Source organism: Pelobates fuscus, chromosome 12, assembly GCF_036172605.1.
Source record: "Pelobates fuscus isolate aPelFus1 chromosome 12, aPelFus1.pri, whole genome shotgun sequence".
Taxonomy (NCBI): domain Eukaryota; kingdom Metazoa; phylum Chordata; class Amphibia; order Anura; family Pelobatidae; genus Pelobates; species Pelobates fuscus.
In genome coordinates, this window is record NC_086328.1 from 127,324,661 (window position 1) to 127,351,779 (window position 27,119).

At 40.7% G+C, this 27,119-nt stretch overlaps 1 protein-coding gene across 4 annotated transcripts in view; it reads right to left on the reverse strand.

The window, feature by feature from the left end:
- PPFIBP2 (PPFIA binding protein 2) overlaps positions 1-27,119 on the reverse strand; it is a 152,117-nt gene that overhangs the window by 86,211 nt on the left and 38,787 nt on the right. The window contains exon 1 of one of the 4 annotated variants that reach the window (XM_063437800.1): positions 11,646-12,154. The exons of the other annotated variants lie outside the window; for them this stretch is intronic. Coding sequence (XP_063293870.1) covers positions 11,646-11,693 — 48 coding nt within the window. The 5' untranslated portion in view covers positions 11,694-12,154. Of the gene's footprint in view, positions 1-11,645; positions 12,155-27,119 lie in introns of those variants that run through there. 4 annotated transcript variants of the gene reach the window in all.

Below are 27,119 nucleotides of genomic sequence, written 5' to 3' on the forward strand. Positions count from 1 at the left end.
CATGGACTATTTTTTAACTTGACTTTTCAAAGCAGACCTTTTAAAATTGAATCTTATTTCTCTTTAGTCTACTGTAGCAGACTGGGAGTCAAACGGTTAAGGTTTTTTTTTTCTCTCTCCAAAAGCAGACTGTCCATGTTTATATTTGATCTGTACATTTTTGTCATGTTTACTTCCAGTTGTTACTGTAAGATGTACAGAGGAATTAAAAAAAAAAAGTGTACAGACTAAGTGGAAAATTAGTTTTGGCTGACGGAAGGTTTGGAAAACAACTCAACATAAATCATACATTTTATTTCATGAGAGAATTTCTATTTTAAGAGACGAGTTAAAAAAGAAAAGGCTAATATACTGACGTCACATTCTTATTGCAGAATGCTGCTGTTCGGGACTGGAACAATACATCTTCCCCATGACATGTATTTCACAATAATTGGATACAGAAGGAGTGCGTTTAATTCTAGATATTTTTGGATCATAGTTTGCTAGAACCTTGCTGTGCAGAAGGCCAGGGTAACGGCTAATTCAAAGCTAAGGATGGCATGTGTCACCATACAACTGTAGAATTTTTGCCGTGCTTGTATAATAGATCTCCATTCTATAAAATAACTGTCGGCGATCTCCAATGACATACTCCGAAGAAACCTATTTGTCTTCTCTCCTCTCAACAGTTACAAACTAATGGCCTCAACTCAGCGGGAGTTGATTTATATGTATCTCTACTTACAAAGCAAAATGTTTCCATATTCCACAGGCATGCAAGCCTTTATTGTTATTCATCTAAAATAGGCACAATGAAAAAATTCTCCAAATTCAATGGTTTTCCAGGTTGTCTTCCAGCTTTAAGGAACCTTCATTGAAGTTGTTATGGTTCCTGGCACCAGCTTGCCTTTCATAGTCAACTGCAAAGTTTTCATCCAGCACCGTTTGGCTCCTTCCACTTTTGTCCAAGGATTGAATTAGGAAACCTCGGACAGCCGTGGACAGGGGCGCCACTGATCACCCTAAGCCCATTCATAAAAATGGCTTGAAAAACCATACATATTTTTCCCAGGCCATTTTGTAAATGGGGAGCTAGTAACTGGCTCAGAGCATCAGCTTATGCTCTTAGCCAATCAGCAGCATCCCTATCTGTAGCTGTCTGAGACTTCCTGATCCAAGTTCGGACAAGAGGAGAAGGACAGAGCCTAATGGCTCTGATTTCAAAACTTTGGGGTTAAAACATTGGTTAACGGTTTAACCCTTACAGATAAGCCGGTGCCATGGATCTCCTGGCACCACAACAACTTTAAAAAAAAATCTGAATGATTCTGGTTTAAACCTTGTGATACCATTTAGGAAACAAATTAAGGAGAACAATTCAATAACATAATATTACTTTTGTGCCTGCAAAAAGTAAAGCAATATATAGTTTAGTACAACACGTAATAAATTGCGAAAGTTGAGAAAGCGCTATTTTTGAAATAGTACGTCTAAAAGGGAAGTAAGAAAAAAATCATTATTTCAGATACAAAAACTCAATAATTGATACAACTATGTAACACTAAATCCCATTATCAGACATACATCATGGCTGGTGCGAGTAGAGGTATCAAAAGGAAGGCAATAGAGAGGTACGCCACTCCTGTAAGAAGGTAAATCGGTCCGGTGGCAGGCTATTCATAGGAGTATGAGAACATTTTATTTCTTGTAGAATCGCACTCAAAACATAGGGTTCAAGAAAGTGTTCCCAAATCCCAACGATGCAAACGTAAGCTTACATGTAATGTCCGTAATGTTTACGAAATGTTAAAATGATGCTCCCCTTTATAGTAAACCAATTGGCACCATACAAAGAGTGCATGAGTCACTGTGTTCACTTTGCTTTATCAAGGAATTCAAGGGGCCAGTAAACTCTGTGTAATTCGTAAAGGTTAGTGGTTGTGAATGGGAGATAAGGCAAGTCAACATGTGGTAAGTAAACATATGTACGCAACGCCCGATTCAACCCTGAACTATGAGCATTCTAAAGAATGTTATCTGTGGCAACAGGATACAGCACTAAAATCACTGAATGAACACGTGATGAATTATTTTATATGAATAAGATAGTTGTCAATGATTTAAAGGGACACACACATATGACATAAATTCAGATGATAGAATTCCATGCAATCACTTTATGAACATTTTTTTCATAAAGTACATATATCGAGCAGAAACGTAAACTAGGGATAGGGAATATATAGGTAGCTGTGCAGAATGTAATTATTTTTTATACAGTGACATGTGACATTTACAGGGTTATTCACTGTACTTCCAGTTAGACTATTTTAGCTTTAAATTTGAATTTTGCTTTGAATTCGTTTTGACTTCTCACTTTAGTGAATAAACGTAATCAGTTATAAAATAATAAAAATGAGAAGCACTCAAGCAAATCAGTGGAAGTCCCTGTCAGCACTTTTTCATGAATAAGTAACATTTAGCAGAGAATCCTGGTATATGTACAGATATCTTATTAAAGGGACACTATAATCACCAAAACAACCGTAGCATAATGAAGCAGTTATGGTGTATAGATCATGCCTCAGCAATCTATGACATTCAGTAGTTAAATCACTTTGTTTATCCAGCCCTAGACACACCTCCCTGCATGTGACTTACACAGCCTTCCATAAACACTTCCTGTAAAGAGTCATCTAATGTTTACACTTCCTTTAACATCTGATTTAAAATGAAACCATTTTTTTCCATGGAGACAGTGTGAGTCACAGCCAGGGGAGGTGTTGCTAGGGCTGCATAAAACAAACAAAAGTGATTTAACTCCTGTAATGGCAGAGAATTGAGCAGTGAAACTTCAGAGGCATGATCTATACACCATAACTACTTCATGAAACGAAAGTTGTTTTGATGACTATAGTGTCCCTTTAAATTTAATTGGAAAGACCAATAGGTGCTACATGAGGTCGAGTAAGATTAACTTATTGTAGGCCCTTTTCTTCCTATCAGCCATTCGATGAATTAAAGGGGAATCGTTCCAACTGAAGATTTATAATATTCTAATTGTTTTTTATGGGAATTTACTCAATAAATGGGATAAATATGGAAAATGGGCAAAAAAAAATTGTTGGGCTGCAAAAACAGCTGAGAAGAGTTATAGAATCTTTCCAGTTCAGCTATTCTTTTAGATTGTAAACTCTTATGGATAGGTTATCCTTCACATGCTGTCCCTGTATGTCAAATTGTTTATCTTATTTTACCAGAATATGCTGCTACAATGTAAATAATTGTATAATCTTGAATTAAAGTTGTAATAGCTATCGTTTCATATCCCTACAGCTCTTAGTTTTAAGGGATAGACCCCTGCGTTTGTGTTTTAAACAGTAAAGCACGGTATTTGCTGTCAGCACTGCCAGTAGACTTGGCTGAGGATGCGTTATAAATGGCATTGATTTGAATTTGTATCACTATATGATAACAGTACTAGAATTGTGTGGACATGAGAACAGGTGACTCTAGATCAGGACACAGATCCGTGTTTACTTCGCTTGGAGTGCAGGATTCAACGATACATTGCTTTCTCTCTATTAACATGGACAGACAGAAAGACCGACGGATAGACACAGACAGACAGATGGATAGATGGGTGGATGGATAAATAGACAGACAGACCGATAGACAGATATATAGATAGATAGAAAGATTACAATTACAATCTCATGTGATATTAAATCAATACATTTACAGATGCCAAAGACATGCCTCCAAACCATCCCAATTTTGTAATGACAGTCCTGATTTTTAGGGTTCGTTCTCATCGTTCTGACTTTGTTCCCTGTTATCCTGCTTTTGGGGGCACCAGGGATCTGTCCCCAAAGAGTGTAGCAAGAGCGCATCTAATGGTGCACTCGGGGCCCAAGGAAACAGTGCACCCTGCATGTCCTGTTCTCAGTGGGCCAGCTTGCTTCATTGGCATGCCCCCTTTATGCCCTATCACCAGCACCCTGTGTCTCGGGACCCCAATGTTGGAGGATATGAAATCATATATTTTTGATGTTGAGAAAGAGTCCTACACACAATCACAATATTGAAGATGAGGAATAACTGACACTAATGGAACAACGAAACCAAACAGCAGTGTACAAAAGTGTATGAGTAGTATGAACTAATGATTCCTTGTTAATTAATTACACTAATTAAAGAACAAAAATGAATTGTAACAAACTATAACATAGTGAAATCAATTGCACAATAAATACACATTTGCACAATACCTAAAAAGTCAGATATCGTGAAACACCTTAAAGAAGCACAGTGCAATATTCACATGGAAAGTAATGGCTTTCGTTCCTATTACATAGCTCACATGTCATCATTACCAATGTTAAGACTTGGCTGTCTGTAACTTTCAACCAGTGATGTCATTGACAATGCACAAAGACCCCAACTTGTACACCTCTCAAACTCGAAAGCGTGAGATTATTAATGAAATCACGGCTTAGGGCAGGTTTCAAGACAATCTTGTTTGATTGAATCCTGCGCTGGTACCAACATAAAACCGCTTGGTAAAATCTGGATTGTGACCACTTTCATAACTGACCAAAAGTTATTAAAAAAACGTTATCGATCCTTTACCAAAACTGGATTGTAATTGACCCCATAGTTATGTGTCTTGCTAGAAAGGTAAATCTATGGTGAGCTAGATAGTTGGTTAGCTCAATAGTTGGCTTGTAAGACAGAGACACCGAAAAAAAAGACAGACATACACACAGGCAGACAATTAGACATATGGATGTATTTTAACTAAAAACAAACAAACAAAAAAAGTGTCAGAAAGAACATGGATATAGTTTGGTGCAGCAGTGCAAAGGATCATATAACTCTATGAACGGGAGTCTTTATGTTTCACATATTACAGTACACTAAAATAGACGCCACATCGTTGCAATACTGGAACATCCTAAATCAACAAACGGCTTCATCTAAGCTTAATTCGGTTTGCAGACGTCTTTCATGTTTGATTATACAAGCCTGATATTTATGCATATAGTCAAATTTTTGTTCTCTTTTTTAGTATTCAATATCTCTGACTGCAAATCGAGCAGCACGAACAAAAAAGGCCGAACATGTGCTTTTAATCAAAGCATTACCTTCTCTGGTCTTTCATTCCTTTTAAGTTCCTCCTGTTTGATGCGGTGAAACCAAACCCTTTATGTATACTGTATGCTGAAAGGGTACATTGGCCTGGATGATAGTGTTGGTGCTTCATAGAGACTATTAAGCTGTGGTAGGACTACAACCCCTTTTACTCTCAGGCAGCCATTATTCTATTTCTTCCCGAGCTATACAGTTCGGGCTTTAACTCAGTACACTGAGCTGTGTAATGAATAAACCTCAGTGTAAGTTTCCAGATTATGTGAAAATGTCTATCCATCCTTTTTATGGGATATTCCGCGGCTTGCGTCTGGGCTTAGTGGTTAGAAACTATTTTATAATATATTACTAATGCCATTCAATTATAATATATCCCTGTACCTTAATAATACAATAATGTATGTACTCTATGATGGCAAGATGTGCCTCAGTATTAGCTAAATGTATTTCTTTAGATAGTTATCACTGAGTATCTTGTCCTCATATGCATGATCTGTGTGATTGTGTTAAACTGGCATTATAAATGTGATCTTTGGATTATTTTTCTGCAGTTTCCTGTCTTTTCAATATAATGCTATTAGACACCCAAATCAATCCATCCAGTACCCATCCATGCATCAATTAATCAATCAATCCATCCATCCAGTACCCATCCATGCATCAATTAATCAATCAATCCATCCATCCAGTACCCATCCATGCATCAATTAATCAATCAATCCAGTACCCATCCAGTACCCATCCATGCATCAATTAATCAATCAATCAATCCATCCATCCAGTACCCATCCATGCATCAATTAATCAATCAATCCAGTACCCATCCATGCATCAATTAATCAATCCATCCATCCATCCATCCAGTACCCATCCATGCATCAATTAATCAATCAATCAATCCATGCATCCAGTACCCATCCATGCATCAATTAATCAATCAATCCATCCATCCAGTACCCATCCATGCATCAATTAATCAATCAATCAATCAATCCATGCATCCAGCACCCATCCATGCATCAATCAATCAATCCATCCAGTACCCATCCATGCATCAATCAATCAATCAATCCAGTACCCATCCATGCATCTATTAATCAATCAATCCATCCATCCAGTACCCATCCATGCATCAATCAATCAATCAATCCATCCAGTACCCATCCATGCATCAATCAATCAATCCAGTACCCATCCATGCATCAATTAATCAATCAATCCATCCATCCAGCACCCATCCATGCATCAATTAATCAATCCATCCAGCACCCATCCATGCATCAATTAATCCATCTAGCACCCATCCAGGCATCCATGCATCAATCTATGCACCACCCATCAATGCATCCACTATTCATCCATGCACCCATCCATCCATCCATCTATGCATCAATTCATCCACCACCGATCCATGCATCCACCCATCAATCCATCTACCACCCATCCATGCATCCATCAATCAATCAATCAATCTATACACCACCCATCCATGCATTCATCCACCACCCATCCATGCATCAATCCACCAATCCATCCACCACCCATCCATACATCCATCAATCCATCCACCACCCATCCATGTATCCATGCATAAATCTATCCACCACCCATCCATGCATCCATGCATCCATCAATTCATCCACCACCCATCTATACATCCATCAATCTATCCATCACCCATCCATGCATCCATCCATCCATCAATCCATCCACCACCCATCCATGTATCCATACATCAATCTATCCACCACCCATCCATGTATCCATGCATCAATCTATCCACCACCCATCCATGTATCCATGCATCAATCTATCCACCACCCATCCATGCATCCATCAATCCATCCACCACCCATCCAGACATCCATCCATCAATCCATCCAACCACTACCCATCCATGCATCCATCCAATAGAAATTAAGGTTTAAAACACAAGTCATTTATTGAAAGAATGAGTTAACTCAAATCCAGAGAATACATTAGAAGGAGGGTTCTAATACTCTGCTCTGTAATCAGTAACTCTTTAACTTGAATTCCTGAGATCCTTTGATAGTCATACAGGGGGTGGAGAAAAAAGGACACAAACAAAACAGGAAAGGACTTTAACCTTGAAGTGACTAAATCATATTTGCAAACAGAGAGGCAATTGTAAATCAAAATAACAATATATGTCATAAAAAGAATACTGACAATCAGAACTTTGATGATTATTCAAAGCAACAGGATGCAACAAACCAAGTCCCAACAATGCCAAACCGGGAGAACCTGGATTGTATCGATAACTAAAACTGAAAAATTAATTATTTTTTCAGGGGAATAAGCTAAAAAAATAAGCATATGTTCCACATGGACAAACTGCGTCTGGTATATACTGTAGGTCCCCAATGCTTCTTAATGAGAAGCATTAAAAAATGGATTGAGATGATCAGTATTGACAATCTCAGAAGAGGGGGAGTGACTGCTACAAGGATCTGTTCTGGATTACAGGTGCGTCTAAAGGCTTTTTTAATTTGTATGGGGGGCTGGATCTAAAACAGTACAATAACATATCTACATTAAAAATAGTATATTTGTTTTTAAGTTACACTGTTCCTTTAATCAAAGACTGCACGTTCTGGTGAAAACAAATTGTATTTTAGGTATGGGCAAAAGGTTAGAGAATACATTAACGAGTCATAGGTTAAAACAAAGTACCTGTGTGTGTGGAAAAACTCCTATAAGTATAAAAATATATTTTTTACTGCAAAATTCACCTGGTCACTTCTTTTAAAATTGAAAAGACCTGGGTGAAAAATGGTAGTTAGCTTTAGCGGACAGGGCATCACAGGGCAAATCCCATTTAGAATGTTACATACAAGTTAATTCTCTAAACAGCTAATTGTAATGAATTGAAAACCAAATGGCAAAATCTAGGTAAAAGCAGCCAGGCTACAACGAGAAATGGCTTGGAGAATTTTCTTAAATTGGTTACTTCGGCCTCCGTTGAACAATTTGGCTGTCAATTCAGTACACTTTGCTGTTTAGTGAATATGCCACCATATTTCTGCTTCAGGCAAATGGCACAAACTAAATAACAGGAAAACAAGCAGCCGTTGTTGTGTAAAGAGTGGGATTAATGGGATGAAAGGCCTGGGTTACCTATTGATACTAATCTGTGTAGTTGGATGAATACCATTTAACCCCTCCAGGCCAGAACTAGGCAAAAAGCTAGCTATTGTGACAGTTTTTACATGTTTTCAGTACTGAAGGAGTTAATGTCGGCGGAGCTACATGTATCACTTTTATAGGCTGGTAATTCATTAATGAATTTATGCTTTAGACAGGCAAGTATATTGCTAAGTAAAAGGCATAAATGATGGTAAATAAGCTCATTGCAATCATGATAAAGTAAAATACAATGAAATATATGAAATGTTATATACAATATATAAACAGCGCATGGAAAATGCTGTCCTACTGTTTGCAGAACATCAGGTGGAGGAATACTGCATCATATGAATGATACATACATTACTTTCAGTGTACTAACCATCAGCATGTAACAATCATATGTGCCACTGTCTATAGTGATTTGTTTGACTCTATAATTCTTCTGTGTCCACCCGTGGCCATCCTGCATTTGTATGACTACATTTACCACTTCTCCTGTGGGAGCCTTTATGTCACAACTCAAATATTTTACCCATTTTTTTTCAATCTTCTAGCCCAGTCTCCTAAATGAAATAGCTCTGCTCCCTTACACCTTATGCCCACGAGGGGAGGATATGGTGGAACAAGAGATTATAAACTCCTTTTCCCTCTGAAACCTCAACTACAAGGAACTCACTCATCATCTGCACCTGCAGTGCTCCAACATATACCATCATGTTTATTGTTTTTACTAATACTTTTCCAATAAAGTTTATACTCAATCGCCATCTCTGGACCTTCCTATTACCCTGAAGTTGTGACATCAGTTTCCTTGGTGGGGAACATACCGCCTATGCCTTTGGATTGAGCAAAACCACTTTTTGCTCAAAACCAAGCAAGTACATTATCTTACTTTAACAACACATTGTATGTTTTATATACCAAGGTGAGGATTTGAACCTACCCATATGCAAGAGACAGAAGACTACTCATATACCCCAGAGTGGGGATCATTCCACTTCAAGCCTTATGTAAGGAGCCATTAGGAGGCTCCGCTGAATGTGATTGTGCATTTATATATATATTCTATCTACTACTTTGAATATCTGACATACTGCACTATATTAGTGTTTCTGTATACATTCCATAATTGAACCATACCCCATTGGTCCAATACCAAAGACCTATATCCACAGTCGAGGATTGTACCACATCTCGAGCTCGACTATAGCTCCAAACACTGTACGTTTCTTCTTTTTTGCCACACTAGAAGTATTTACTTACTACACTATATTGCCCCCTTTTTTCCTCTTCTTCTATTTCATATCTGCTTGGACCCAAGGACCTCACCAAGGTGCCTATTTTTATCCTTTCTACTATGCATGAGTGACCAGATAGGAGAGACTCTGGCCTGGGTTGTCCAAGCTGCCTCCCACATTTGGACAATAAGCACTAGAAACCTATCCATCTCTATTTATGAATCCTGGTATTAGGTATAAAGCTGAGTCTCGGTAATAGGAGTCCTGGTATTAGATATATTGCTCAGTCTTGTAATATATTAGATTTATCATTGCAGTAGCACTTTCTCAAGTTTCATTATTATTTAGTTCCAAAGCATAATTGGTTTTAATACAAAATCAGAGATTCTAGTACAGTGGGACTTTTATAAAAAGGCAAACATGTGTCACCTATGTATAAAACATCACAAGACTTCATGCTCCAGGTAATTCTATTAAAAAGTACACAACATAAAAACATAGCCAGCACTCATTGCTTTAATACATTTGTGATTATTTAAAATTGTACTTGGTATCAAGGAAGTACGAGCGTTCATTCACAATACATCGAAATGTAATAAACTGAAACCCAAAAATTGAGATTTGAGAACAACAATCGCTGTGATGAAAAAAAAATCTACGATTCTGGTACTTTTGAGTTACGTTTTGCATTGTTTAGTGAATACACCCCGTGTTTTGCCCCACGCTAAGGAGCCTATTCTGCATAATAATCCCACAATCAAGTAAACTAAAATTTCAAGACACAATGTAACAAGAAAATCCCATAGAAATTATACTCCTGATTCTACTGCCCCAGGTATGTACAATATGAGGGTTATTCAATAAACTCAACATTTTGGCAAATTAAAAAGAATGCGAAAAAAGTTGTGAGTATGGATGAGATGGAGAATTATTTGAAATCAGCTATTTATGTCCCATTTTTCCATTCAGGTTTAATTTGCAAAAACTCAGAGTTTAACCCTGTTAATCTTGTTACGCACAGGTGATGTTTTACAAGCACCTACTGCTGGGGCAAAAGCGGTCATTTCTCATTTTTATTCTTTTATGTGTCTCTACTCCTAAAAACATTCTTTGGAAACATTTTTGGAGAAATAAACCCGACGTATAAACCATGTTTCATTCTCTTTTAGCTGTGCCACATGTTTGGCTGCTAAATCTATAGTCTATAAATTCTGGTCTCAAATCAAAAGAAAACATGATTGCCGAACCAAGATTCAGACAATGGCAGTTTCACAAGTTCACATTAAAATTATTTTATATAAGAAGCCAATTTTTGCAAACTGTCTGGGTTTTTCAATAAAGTATGAAATGTTGAAAATTTTACTCCGAAATAGCCAATTTTAACCCCTTAAGGACACATGACATGTGTGACATGTCATGATTCCCTTTTATTCCAGAAGTTTGGTCCTTAAGGGGTTAAACATTTCTCTAAGTCAGCTACCTTTCACTTTGACTATTTTGTCCTGAAACGTGAAATTCACTTTGAATTAATTTTCAAGTTTCACGCAAAGCACTACAAACTCTATGCCTTATAAGGTTAACCATTTGGGTTCGAGGAGGTGATGGGTTACTGCTTCTACCACTGACAAACCTTTAGCAGACAAAGCTAATCAATCAACCTAGTAGTAGATTGGAATATTTTTTTGTGAGCATCCCTGTATCAGTTACTCCCGATTCTTCCAATGAAATCTAAAATAATTAGGGCAAAACGTTTTGTGTTTTACAGTTCTGTTATGGTGTAAATAGAAAAATTGTGATGGAGGGGGAAATATATGACACAAAAAAAAGGAAAAAATAACACGATAAGTGGCATTACTGTCTTAAGTTTTCAGCAACCAATCAAACCATAAATAAAATTGAATATTAGAAAAAAATGCAATAAGTGCATAATTATTTAATATACTTGAAAACTTAATTATAAAAACATTGACGCAGATTCTTATTTCCTTGACGTCTTTTTATAATTAAAGTCTTATGAAAGATTTGGCAACAAAAGATATAATACATTTCAATTCACTGATATTGGCAAAAAAAATAAAAAAAATAAAAGTATCTTTTTTAATCTTACGCAAATGTCAAACTCACCCTTCTAAGCCACGTGAAATGTTTGTAAATATCGATTTCAACATCCATTCTTTGTGTCCATTTCTCAAAATCCCATCCCAGTTTGAAACATAACTATCCTGCTGCCTTCCAATCTTGCTTTTGTTCCATGAAAGGCAAATGTCCCGTGTGTGTGCTTTTTTTTTTTTTCCAGGAACACAAATGTGTGATCACATTTTACGCAGTCTCCTTGTTCTGCCCTAAAGGCTGACTCTAGAAGTGGTTTAACTGTCGCACACAAACTGAGTTAACTTAAAACTGCCAGTGGCATGATCGGATCCCTCTAGCGTGGGGTAACAACATCTACCCAATATCATACGACCAGATCTACTTCAAGAAAGAAACACTGCTTCGTCTTAAGCCCTGGCAACGCAGATCTCCTCCGCTGGTGAAACAGCAGTCTAAATATTGCCAAGTCGTGAAAGGGAAAATATTTTCCATTAGAGCTCTGCCCGGCTTTCTGTTTCAAGAACGACTGGGACTCATTATTCAAAGACCCCCCATTTCCTGTTTCTATTTCGCTCACAGTTTACGACAAACCATGTTCTCTGAGTCCATACCAGGCACTGCTGGGCTGGGACAGCATCCCCGGCAATGAGAACTATGTATCTGTACTTTAAATAAGCAACATTGCTGGGAGAGTGTGAAATGTATCCAAGGAAGGAACGGGGCTGTTACTTCCTTAAACATAGCACACATGTTTCAGAAACTCTATATTGTAGCACATGGTGATGAATAGGGGTCCAGCTGATATATCACAAGTAAAGAAATAAAATATAACAAGTTTGTCATGAGGATCATGATAATCTAACTCAGGCTTCCCCAAACTCCAGCCCTCCAGATGTTGCTGAACTACAACTCCCATGATTCCCAGTCTATCTATTTCATTCATAGAATCATGGGAGTTGTAGTTCAGGAACACCTGGAGGGCCGGAGTTTGGGGAAGCCTGATCTAACTGATGGCAAAAAATTTGAGACGCTATCAGAACATGTTCTGCCAGGCATACATTTACATGACTGAAGCAAACACTTAATCACTTCCCACCACAGTTTGGTCCTCGAGCTATACTAAAGATGTTCTGAGTTGACCAGTTCAAAAAGTTTGAATAGAGTAGTAGAACAGTCTACATGCACATTAGTCTCCCAATGCTTTTCTATGGGAAAGCATTGGATTGGCTGAGATCATCACAATTGATGATCTCAGCCAAGTAGGTGGAGCCAGCAACCGAACCCATGCAGCGTTGGATATAAAAAACATTAAATAAAAAACCTCCCCTCTCAAATGGACAGAGTTAATTTTTTGTTTTGCGCCTCTACTTTAACCAAGATTTGACAAAAATCTGTATATGCAGCACCCGAAGATGTTTTGTACTATAATGACCACAATGATTTGAAGTGGTTACGATGCTTAGGCATGTCTCTTTAAATGGAGTATATCTATTTTATAGATACACTGTATATTTGTAGAATATAATGTTGCCTCATAAAATCCTTGTATTTAATTCTCTTTCTCTGTTTTGCTCTCTTAGGGAAAGCAATTTCAAACCTTATCTGATTACACTGCTGTAATGTAAACTATAGTAAGCATGAGCTTGTTTAGTGGTAACTTGTTTCTGTGTATAAGGCACATCCTGGTTTAATAGACTCTTTGTATATGTCTGCAAAAAGCAAAGCCAGAATATATTGCTGTTTGTAGCAGAGAGAAAGATAACATGGGTTAACTTTGTAAAGTAAACAAATATATTAAAGGGACACTATAGTCACCTGAACAACTTTAGTTTAATGAAGCAGTTTTGGTGTATAGAACATGCCCGTGCAGCCTCACTGCTCAATCCTCTGCCATTTAGGAGTTAAATCACTTTGTTTATGACCCCTAGTCACACCTCCCTGCATGTGACTTGCACAGCCTTCCATAAACACTTCCTGTAAAGAGAGCCCTATTCAGGCTTTCTTCATTGCAAGTTCTGTTTAATTAAGATTTTCTTATCTCCTGCTATGTTAATAGCTTGCTAGACCCTGCAAGAGCCTCCTGTATGTGATTAAAGTTCAATTTAGAGATTGAGATACAATTATTTAAGGTAAATTACATCTGTTTGAAAGTGAAACCAGTTTTTTTTTCATGCAGGCTCTGTCAATCATAGCCAGGGGAGGTGTGGCTAGGGCTGCATAAACAGAAACAAAGTGATTTAACTCCTAAATGACAGTGAATTGAGCAGTGAAATTGCAGGGGAATGATCTATACACTAAAACTGCTTTATTTAGCTAAAATAATTTAGGAGACTATAGTGTTCCTTTAAAAACAGAAACAATGTTTTTTGTAGGATTACACTAATAACATATTTAGATGGCCAACGTTACTTCTATCATGTTAGATGGGAACTGTCCTGTATTTGTGAGGTGTGAATAACATTATTAACAAGGCTATTTCCTAAGGTCAGACTTGGCAGGAGTTCAAAACGATTTTAAAGTGAATTTCCCATACAAGGCCAAAATAGCAAATCCGGAAAAATTCTCCAAATCAGCTATGCTTCCCAGTTGGCTACTTTGGCCTGAAATTTAAAATGGACTTTGAATTCCCCACAATTCTCACATTAATAAATAACCCTATGCAGGGCCGGATTAACATAGGGGCTGATGGAGCTGTAGCTCCAGGCCCAGGCCCATGGAATAGGCCCATTTAAAAAAACAAAACAAAAAAAAAAAAACTTTTTTTTTTTTTTTTTTTACACACTACTCTTAGGTTTGCCACCTGACTGGTATTTTACTGGCACAGACGGTATTTGAGGCTGTCTGGCCGTGCCGGTATTGCGGTAATACCAGCAATACAAATGCAGGTATTTTTTCTCTGAATAAATGGAGATTACTCTGCAATACCAGCACCGGCCAGTAGGGGTCACTGTGTGTGGAGAGAGGCAGGGATAGGAAATTACAGCATATCCCTGCCTCTCTCTACTACTCACTGATCCATGAGGGAGCAGCAACACAGCACAGAGTCCAGACAACAGCTCTACAGTAAGTGAGATATGGGGGGAAAGATAGTAGGGACACATGGGGACACTGAGACACATGGGGACACTGAGACACTAGGGGACACTAAGGGACATATGGGGACACTAAGGGACTAGGGGACACAGACACTAGGGGACACTGAGACACTGGGACATATGGGGACACAGACACTGGGAGACCTGGGAACACAGACACTTGGGGACACTGGAAAACATGGGACACTGAGACACTAGGGGACACTGGGACACATGGGGATGCTGAGACACATGGGGACGCTGTGAGACATAGGGACATTGGGAGACACTGAGACATTGGGACACGGAGACACTATGTCCCCATTTCTCCCAGTGTCCCCATGTCCCCCAGCCAGTGTCCCTAGTGTCTCAGTGTCCCCAAGTCTCCCAGTGTCTGTGTCCCATGTCTATCAGTGTGCCTAGTGCCCCCATGTGTCCCTATATGTCCCAGTGTACCCATGTCTATGACCACAACTGTCCCCATGTCTCCCAGTGTCCCCAAGTGTCTGTCTCCCAGCCAGTGTCCCCTAGTCTCCCAGTGTCCCCTAGTCTCCCAGTGTCTGTGTTCCCATGTCTCTGTGTCCCTAGTGTCTTAATGTCCCCAAATGTTTCAGTGTACCCATGTCTCTCAGTGTCCCCAAGTGTCTGTCTCCCAGCCAGTGTCCCCTAGTCTCCCAGTGTCTGTGTTCCCATGTCTCTGTGTCCCTAGTGTCTTTGTGTCCCAAAATGTTGCAGTGTCCCCATGTCTCCCAGTGTCTGTGTTCCTAGTGTCTCAGTGTGCCTAGTGTCCCCATGTCTCCCAGTGTCCCTATATGTCCCAGTGTCCCCATGTCTATGTCCACAACTGTCCCCATGTCTCCCAGTGTCCCCAAGTGTCTTTCTCCCAGCCAGTTTCCCTAAATGTCTCAGTGTCCCCATGTCTCCCAGTGTCCCCATGTCTGTTTTGTTCCCGGGTCTCTCAGTGTCCCCATGTCTCTCAGTGTCCCCGGGTCTCACTGTGTCCCCAGTATCCTAGTGACATGGGGACACACTGAGACATTGGGACACTGGGAGAAATGGGGACACTGAGGCACTGGGAGACTAGGGGACTGGGCGACATGGGGACACTGACACTGTGATACATAGGGACACTGAGACACTGGGTGACTTGCGAGACTGAGACACTGGGAGACAGGGAGACATTGGGAGCAATCCATCTATACAGCAGAATCAAACTGTGAGTAGTTTGTTTGTGATTTTACATAATTTTCTCTGATGTCACTCCTTGTATTATACAAATGATTAAGGCTGGTATTTTTTCAAAAGAAAGGTGGCAACCTTAACTACTCTTCACATACTCTTGCTTAAAGGAGCACTACAGGGTCAGGATTACAATCATGTATTTCTGACCCTATTATGTTAAAACCACCACCCTGGCCCCTTCTTTCCTCCTTAAGTATAGTAAAATATAACTTGTATTCAAGTCTGCAGCTGCTGGCTCTGCCTCTGAACTGACTGTCTGCTGACATCATCAGAAGTGGTGGTCTGAGCAAATTACAATACTTGCCCATAGGATTGGCTGAGACTGTTAACTAGGCAGATCAGGGGCAGAGCCAGCACAAGTCCAACATAGCCCTGGCCAATCAGCATCTCCTCATAAAGATAAATTGAATCAATGCATCTCTATGAGGAAAGTTCAGTGTCTGCATGCAGAGGGTGGAGACACTGAATGGCAGTGCTGCACACTAGGCAGTACTGCCCCAGGAAGCACATCTAGCAGCCATCTAAGGAGTGGCCAGTGGAGTTATTTTCTCTGAAAAGACAATGTTTACTGCAAAAGGCCTGAATGGAATGATTCTACTTACCAGAACAAATACAATAAGCTGTAGTTGTTCTGGTGACTATAGTGTCCCTTTAAGTTTGGAAGCTTAAGAGGGATGTATGGGAACAAAACCTGTGTGGACTGGCTGACCATAAAATTAATTGAGGTAATGCTGTTGGTCTCTCTAACATTGTGGTATGTCCCCTCCTTTCTTCTACACTCACTACATACATCTTTTCTCTGTCTCAGACTGTATACCAGGAACTTCTGCCTGCTAGTAAGAAGATAAGGAGACAAGTGGACCAGTGAGTGCTAGGGGACAGTCCTTAGAAAGCATGGAGTGAGCGCATCATTAGACGCATTTATGTCAAGCTCAGAATGCTGCCAGCATAGTATGCCCTTAGTTGGCCAGCCTGCAGGATTGGCGGGCAGCCTGACATGCATTCATGCCAGGCTGTCCTTCAAATTCTTTGGACAGACATGCCCCCTTTTTGGGCATGTTCTCCCCTTTTGGCAGGTCTGGTGACGTGATTCGCACCAGTGGCCCACCCTTTTACCCCGCCCATTGACTTCCTGCTTCACTGGACACTGCTGTTGGGGGTATGGATTTACTTGAAAGATGAAAGCATAAATTAGAGAGAGATTAGCATAGAGTATGTGTTTTCTTATAGCTGCATCCTATGAGTTTCCCTCCAACACCATCTCCATCAGATACATGACGCTTGGGAGGTATGACCGGTTTAGTGTTTTTGGTCGATAAGATTCTGTAAATAGGCCCATCATAATTGTCAGCACCAGGCCCACTGGGCTCTTAATCCGGCCCTGACCCTATGTATGTAGAAATCCACATATGGTGCCTCTAGCTCCCCGACAACACTTGGTATAAACCACCTACAAATGAAACAGATGTCCAGGCACTTAGTGGTTAATCCATCGCAGATTTTATTGGACACAGAAAGGCAACTGTTCAACTCCAATGAGTCTTTATCAAGCCATTTAATCAGTCCCTGCAGGCATTTTAAAGGGACACTATAGTCACCAGAACAACTACAGCTTAATGTATTTGTTCTGGTGAGTAGAATAGCTCCCTTCAGGCATTTTCATGTAAACACTGTCTTTTAAGAGAAAAGGTAGTGTTTACATTGCCCCTAGGGACACCTCCAAGTGGCCACTCCGAAGATGGCCACTGGAGGTGCTTCCTGGGGCAGTGCTGCACAATAAGCGCCCTGCTGTTCAGCGTCCCCGCACTATGCATGGAGACGCTGAATTTTCCTCATAGAGATGCATTGATTTAATGCATCTCTATGAGAATGTCCTGATTGGCCAAAATGGCATTTGGCCCCTATGGGAAAGCATTGGATTGGCTAAATATCGCCCATTTTGATGATGTCACAAAGGGGGCGGACCCGTGCGGTGCTGGAAACATGGTGAGTTTTATACTTTTATAGGGGGGATTGAGGGGGGGCAAGCCACCTAAATTGTGGGTTAAACAATATAGGGTCAGGAATACATGTTTGTGTTCCTGACCCTATAGTGATCATTTAAGGTAAACACTGCCTTTTGAGAGAAAAGGCAGTGTTTACATTGCTGCCTATGGACACCTCTAGCGGCTGTCACTCAGATGGCTACTAGAGGTGCTTCCTGGGTCAGTGCTGCACATGACGTTCAGCGTCTCCACGCTCTGCATGGATGGGGCTGAACGTTCCTCATAGCGATGCATTAAATCAACGTATTTCAATGAGTAGATGCTGATTGTTGCAGTGCAGCGTTTTGCTGTGCATGTGCATTAGCCTCCCAATGCTTTCCTATGGTGAACTCAGCCAAGGTAGTGGAGCGTGGGCGGAGCTAGCTGTGACCGAACCACATATAATAAACCACATATCAGAAAAAACTATATTTATTGCAAAACATCAAAAATACATCCAGCTGTGCCCCATAGTCAAAGCGTCATAAACATTTAAATACACATTTAATAAATAATTAGTGCAAAACATATAAGAATTCACAAAATACAAATACAATGATTACAAACATCTATAGCCCATAAGGGGATACAGAGCTACATTGCCAATGTAAAAACAAACTTCGATAATTAACAAAGGAGGACTACATTCGCCATATTACCACACTACTAAGAACCAGGAGTGGCATAGGACATATTACATGCATCTATAACTTAGAATCAATCATTGCCACGGCAACATGGTACCTCAGCCCGATGACGACCCTTACTAATGCAGATTGCTAAACCCTCAGTTAATATTTATATGTAATATAAATATTATAATAATACATTGCCTTCTTATGGGGAAGCTTGAATGCTTGTGGCAAAGGGCATGCATGTGCATACAGTCCCCAATACCCCTTTGCAAGGACCATTAGGATTGGACCATTGCCGGACCATGCCTCCTACATGACGTTGCAAGATCTGAATGCATGTTTGTATTCATAATGCTATAGTGTTCCTTTAATAAATATGTACTGTTCCTTTAACATATCACACACACAGTAAAAAATGAAAATGCCATGCGATTTGCTTTACAGAAGACTGCTACGTACAGGACATTCAGCCAGAATTTCTCCATAAATGTTGTGGGAAACGATAAATCCTTTACACATGCTTTAAACACAGCTGCGAAGCAGCACTTCATAATATATATAAACACTGTTCTAGCAGCGAGTATCACAGTGCAGCTCCCCGAGGTCAGCCAGTAGATGTAATTTAAGTCACCAATCTTCCGGGAGTCTGCAAAACCGCTTTCCAACTGTCTACCTTGTAAATCCATAACACTTTGGGCTGTCACTCACACATATGGGAGTCTCCTTTAGTTTCAGGGAAGGATATAAACAGATGTATCAGTTTAATTAATGGTAGTTTATTAGTACGGTAAGTCTGTAATTCCCACAGAAATGTATTCCAATTTCCTGAGTAAATATGAAGTCCCCATGGAGACTTCTTCCTCCCAACGCAGATTTCAAAGTTGGAGCATTGTCAGGGTTTTCAACTCCTTCAACAACTGTTCAAATGTTATTTTATAAGCACATTTTGTGATACTTCTTGTTATAACTTAATACATTTTTTGTGCTTCATTAAGAGGTAGAAGTAGGTCTGTCCGATCAGAGAACGCTACAGAAAAACATCTCGATCTATTCTCAATCTCAGTAAGGCATTGTGTAACACACCTCCCAATATTGGTGTTATGAATGTGACCAGGATGGAGATGGTCAGAGGTCTGTGATGTGATGATGGGTAGACCTGCCAAGCATAGGGGTGGTCCCACTCAAAAAGTGTATGTTTCAGTGAGTCACGTTGGTCAGTCCCACTCAGAGAAGCCCATGCGATCACAGGATTCCTCTAGCACTGCAGTCAGTAATTGGACACCTCTGAGAGACTTAGATAAAGTATTTCTGGACTGCCCAATCCACGAGGTACAGAGAATAGCCTAGTTCATGATGCAATAATGGCCATAATGCAGCCCCTTAGCAACTTGCATCCAATGGCTGTGGCAAGCAGATGGATAGGGCAGCCTCCAGGGGTCTTTTGCTCAGTCATGATAGCTTGGTGTCACCACTAATGGTGTTACCGCAATTGGTGAACCCCACTGCTAAGGGTTCCTTAACACAACTGATGGCGCCTGTCATCAACTCTTCAGCCTGTTACCAAAACTTTAGTATATCATTGACACAGTGCTTCACTCAAGTGAGAATTCAAAGTGAGTTAGTACGTTTCAAAGGGTTAATAAGTCTCTTGGGGTTTAGAAAAATACCCCTCTCTGTCTCATTAGAGATTTTACCTTCTAGCTGAAGACAGCAAGGTGAATTGTTAGTGTAGGACTCACCTAGGTGAGCTTACACTTTAATGGCCCTTGGAGTGATACTAAAAAACCTCCAGTTATTTAAATGTGTATAGGAATTTGGAATAGTGTGCAAGCTACTTTTTTGTTTTTTAACGGAAAATTTAAGCCTATGTGTTTTTTCTTCTGGTAACACTATTTATTTTAAGGTTATCATAGCTTTTACCTTTGAGAAGAACAAAAAACACAATTCAAGGCACACAGAATCACTAAAGTCCACAATCATATTCACTGGAAATCTCATAAATTACACGCTTGGGGCTTATTTTTTCTTAACTTTTTCTGTAAGGTTCCTTGGTAATTGAACGAGGCCGACAGGGTGGCTTGGCAATTAAAGGTTGGCTTTAGAACATAGCTGCTTCTAATTATTAGCAAGATAATTAAAGTGGGCTTTTTAAAAAGCCCGTTTTATCTGCCTGAGCTCAGAATAACTCCCATCGCCAAGCTTGCAATGTTCAGCTGTTCCCTTAATACTGGACTGTTTACAGAAACATAAAACCACTATACTTTGCTTACTTGCATCTGCCCATTCTATTCTTCACAAGGGGGGGCAGAAGGCCCCCTAGTCTCCTCTGAAGGAGATTCTCAAGGACACCTGAAAGAACAGACTCAATTCTCGGAGGACCTTCAACAGTAACCTCTGAGAATAACATGCTTGTACCCAGTGATAACAAAATACATAATGACTCTATTATACACTCTCACATATCAAAATACTGCATTATTCTTATTGGAATTTAAATGCAATACAGCAAAACATATCAACAGGGACCCGAAACTGGAGACAACCCCAGATGATCAAGAAATAAGGGAAGAAACCCCAGTCCCCTAACTTTAGTACAATTCATGCAGGGGTCAAGTCCTGGGGAAAAAAGTGTGGGAACTCCTCCCCCCCAAAATAAAAACCCACTCGTATGCATATATAAACACGTGCACACACATACACTCACAGACACACACATGCACTCAGACACTCACAGACGCACACACATACTCAGACACTCACACAGTGGTGTATTTTAATTTTGTGCTGCCCTAGGCATGACTATACCTGAGCACTCCCTAATCTAAATTTACCACCCCTTCCTGTCAAGGGCCGCACCGCTTCCTGATTAAGAACCCACCCCTTCCTCTTTAGACTCCACCTTTTCCTGCTCCTTTTAAAGAAATACTATAGTGCCAGGAAAACAAAGCTGTTTTCCTGGCACTATAATTCCCTATAGTGCCCCCCCTTCCCTCATGTCCTCCCCTCCCCCACTCGACACTGATGGGGTTAAAATCCTATGGGTATTTAGCAGATGCTGGATGTCCTCATGCACAGGGTGAGGACGTCCAGCATCAGTTAGGCGACTTTTGGTCACCTAACCACCCGAAAGTCCCTCTAGTGGCTGTCTGGTAGACAGCCACTAGAGGTGGAGTTACCCCTCAAGGTAATTATTGCGGTTTCTGAGAAACCGCAATAATTACACTTGCAGGTTTAAGGGGACTGGGACACTGCACCCAGACCACTTCAATGAGCTGAAGTTGTCTGGGTGCCTATAGTGTCCCTCTAAGCACACTCTCTGACAGACACCCACACTGGCAGATACACACTGACAGTAACACACACACTCAGTGACAAACACACAGACGTCACTGATTTGACACACACACATTCACTGACACACACTCATTCATTGACAGAGAGACACACACAAACACACTGACAGACACACACTAATAGTCACACACACACAGACTCTCACTGCTTTGACAGACACTTACAAACATACACTAACAGAAGCACATGCACGCAAACATGCACATACACTCATACGCACACACACGTGCATACACTAACAGAAGCACATACACGCAAACATGCATACACTAACAGAAGCACATACACTCATACACACACACGTACATATGCTAACAGACGTAAATACACTCATACACACACTGACACAAACACACACATACACTAACAGACATAAACTAACATACACACACATACATAGACTAACAGACATACACACACACTAACAGACATACACACATACACTAACAGACATACACACACATACACTAACAGACATACACACACACTAACAGACACACACACACATACACTAACAGACATACACACATACACTAACAGACATAAACTAACAGACATACACACACATACATAGACTAACAGACATACATACACATACACTAACAGACATACACACATACACTAACAGACATACACACATACACTAACAGTATATATCGACGGAAGGTTAAATGGCGCACAAGGAGGAAAATATATATGTATAGCGAACATACACAATATAAATCGAAACAAATAGCTGCAACCCCAAACTATCAGGCTCCAGGGAGGATCAGCCCCCAGTGATCGTGGGATCCACTCAGTGTAGAAAGAACGTGGGCCAATCGGGATATGTGTAAACCAAGAATTTCTTTCAAGCCCCGTAGGTGGGGCGAAATGCATTGCATCTGAACAAGCCCCGTAGGTGGGGCGAAATGCATTGCATCTGAACAAGCCCCGTAGGTGGGGCGAAATGCATTGCATCTGAACAATCCGGAAGTTTTTGCACCTACACCGTGTATCCGTGTATCCATGAGGATTGAGCTGCGAGGAGGACACTCTGATTATAGACCTTCTCTCTCTTTCTCGGACTATCGGTAGCAGGTTGCAGGAGACTGGTGTTTTATATTTTTATGCATTGGTAATAAAGAAATTCTTGGTTTACACATATCCGGATTGGCCCACGTTCTTTCTACACTGAGTGGATCCCACGATCACTGGGGGCTGATCCTCCCTGAAGCCTGATAGTTTGGGGTGGTACTTCAACCACTCCACCATTGTGAGTGAGATACCTATTTATTTATTGTTATTTTTGCACTGTACAAACATATTGCACTAGGTGTTGTATTATTTGTATTACAGAGCCGTGTATTATTTGTTCCAGAAGCTCTGCAAGTAGATCAGTCCTTTTTTATTTTTATTGGATATCCCTGGTCTGCACATATATGCACTTTGGCACTCCACATATTGTGTAAACTTCTTAAAGCACTATAGCACTTTGGTATTATTGCATTGTAATCAAATGTGTTATATGCCCTTCAGATTTTTTAGGTGTGATTAACACTGTATTTTAATTATTGTAAGCGCACTCACTATTCCTTATTACATACACTAACAGACATACACACACATACACTAGCAGACATACACACACGCATACATACACATACACTAACAGACATACACACATACACTAACAGACATACACACACATACACTAGCAGACATACACACACATACCCTAACAGACATACACTAACAGACATACACACACATACATAGACTAACAGACATACACTAACAGACATACACACATACACTAACAGACATAAACTAACAGACATACACACACATACATAGACTAAGACATACACACACACATACATACGCATACACTAACAGACATACACACACATACACTAGCAGACATACACACACATACCCTAACAGACATACACTAACAGACATACACACACATACATAGACTAACAGACATACACTAACAGACATACACTAACAGACATACACTAACAGACATACACTAACAGACATATACACATACACTAACAGACATAAACTAACAGACATACACACACATACATACACATACACTAACAGACATACACACATACACTAACAGACATACACACATACACTAACAGACATACACACACATACACTAGCAGACATACACACACATACCCTAACAGACATACACTAACAGACATACACACACATACATAGACTAACAGACATACACTAACAGACATACACTAACAGACATACACTAACAGACATATACACATACACTAACAGACATAAACTAACAGACATACACACACATACATACACATACACTAACAGACATACACACATACACTAACAGACATACACACATACACTAACAGACATACACACACATACACTAGCAGACATACACACACATACCCTAACAGACATACACTAACAGACATACACACACATACATAGACTAACAGACATACACTAACAGACATACACTAGCAGACATACACTAACAGACATACACACATACACTAACAGACATAAACTAACAGACATACACACACATACATAGACTAAGACATACACACACACATACATACACATACACTAACAGACATACACTAACAGACATACACACACATACATAGACTAACAGACATACACTAACAGACATACACTAACAGACATACACTAACAGACATACATACATATATACATATATACAAATTATTAAAATGAACATTGCCCACCCACCCAGCCTCCCTACCTTTTAGGAAAGCTGGCATGGATGGGTCCCTGGGGTCCAGTGGGGCTGCAGTGAGGCGGGCTGCTCTCTCCCTGTCACACGCGGCGAGGGAGCTGTGTCCTCTCTGCTCCCTCTCGCCGCGTGGGTTGTCTGCTGATGCAGGGAGCCGGAATATGACGTCATATTCCGGCTCCCTGCATCAGAAAACGGCGCGTGGCGAGAGGGAGCAGAGAGGACACAGCTCCCTCGCCGCGTGTGACAGGGAGAGAGAGCCGCCCGCAGGGGGGGGCACAATCAGATGGAACACAGGGCATTTGGGGGCGGCATTTTTTGCCGCCCCCTGAGTGCCTGCAGGGGGAACGGCGTTCCTCCTGTGAAAAAAGTGCAGGAACGCCGTTCCCACGCGTTCCTGCAGGGCTCGAGCCCTGAATTCATGCAAGATCGGTAATCAGCTAGGAAGTAGTTGGATCCAGTGATTATAAGAGAAAAAAAGAGAGAAACAAGTTGGAGAAGAAGAGAGAAAAGACAGAACCGAATTGATCCATGGGTAACTACCTCCTCGATAACACCTACACAGGAGCTGATGGAGCTGCAGCTCCAGGCCCAGGCCCAGGCCCAGGCCCATGGAATAGGCCCATTTATACACACTACTTTTAGGTTTGCCACCTGACTGGCATTTTACCGGCAGAGCCGGTATTTGAGTCTGCCTGGCCGTGCCAGTATTGCAGTAATACCGGCAATACAAATGCAGATATTTTTTCTCAGTATAAATAGAGATTACTCTGCAATGCCAGCACCAGCCAGTAGGGGTCACTGTGTGTGGAGAGAGGCAGGGATAGGAAGTTACAGCATATCCCTCCCTGCCTATCTCTACTCACTAATCCACGGGGGAGCAGCCACACAGCACAGAGAGTTCAGACAGCAGCTCCAAGCCTGCAGAGACAGCTCAGGGAAGTGAGGGATGAGGGCAAAGGCTGCAGGTAGACCTGGGGACACTGAGACACAAGGGGACACTGGAAGACCTGGGGACACTAGGAGACCTAGGGACACTGAGACACTTGGGGACACTGAGACACTTGGGGACACCGTGGGACATAGGGAGACACATTGGGACATGGAGACATTAGGGACACAGTGTCTCCATGTCTCCCAGCCAGTGTCTCAGTGTCCCCATGGCTTCCATTGTCCCCTAGTCTACCAGTGTCTGTGTCCCTATGTCTCTCAGTGTCCCTAGTGTCTCAGTGTCCCCATGGCTCCCAGTGTCTCCAAATGTCTGTGTCCCCATGTCTCCCAGTGTTCACGTCTCCCAGCCAGTGTTCCTAATGTCTATGACCCCAGGAGTTTAAAATGGCCTTAAGCAGATAATCTTGGGGATGTGAAATAAGAAACTATTGTCATGCATCGCGCACGTTAATGCCTGTCCTTATCACATGTCATTGGTGATGATGGCTGATAGTAAATGGCAGGTTGTGGCATCAGAAACCCACCAGTTGCCACATTTTGCCAAGATTTGGGTCCTACGAGAGACAAAGCCTCTACTTTAATCATATATATCTTTTGATTGATTTGGAATTTCAGTGAAATTCAATATGAGCAGAAACTGTTAATATGCAAACACAATGACACAACTCTAGTCGTTCTGGTACGACAGAAGGGCACTGGGAATCGCCCTGGTAAGTCATAATAGGAACAATGTAAACACACGGAGCATTGTTTCTATAAAGTATGACAAATGAGAGAAAGTTGTATACACATGGGTCAGGCATGGCTGGGTGATATATTAAGGCTGCTTTGTGAATCTGAGCTAATCCAAGCTTATGAATCTATTTTGGAACGTAATCAGAAGAAACAGACTAGGTATAACACACTGTGCTGGATCAGGTCACATGAAATGAACAATCAGGCTCTTGTTAAATTTTTGGCATATATGTTTCTATTACAGGTAATATGGTACAGACTTCAGAGCGTGAGAAATAGCACTGACTGAAGAAGTTTAATAAATCACATTTTGTTTAAAGGAACATTCTAAACACCATAACTACTTCAGCCCCCTGTAAAGCCCTGGTGGTGTCCCACTGTAAGTAGTTAAACCATTTTAGTATGATTTTAAAGCCTACCTATGTTCCCCGGGTCCTCGTGGTACATCCAGTCTTCTCCTGCACGAGAAGACGGATGTCGCTATAGTATAAAGCAGGGATAGGCAACCTTTTAGTAGTACTGTGCCAAAACAAGGTCTCGAAGTCCCTTTGCGTGCTAGTCCTATTTTTTTAAATTGAGGTGTGTATGTTGCCATATTCTGACTGTGTAATTTATGGGTGCTGCAGTTGCTTTGTAGGGTTGTGTTTGTGCGTATGTGGGCTGTTATATTGTATATGTTCGTTAGTAGTTTGTGGCATTGTGTATTAAAATGATTGTTGACTGCGTATAGGAGT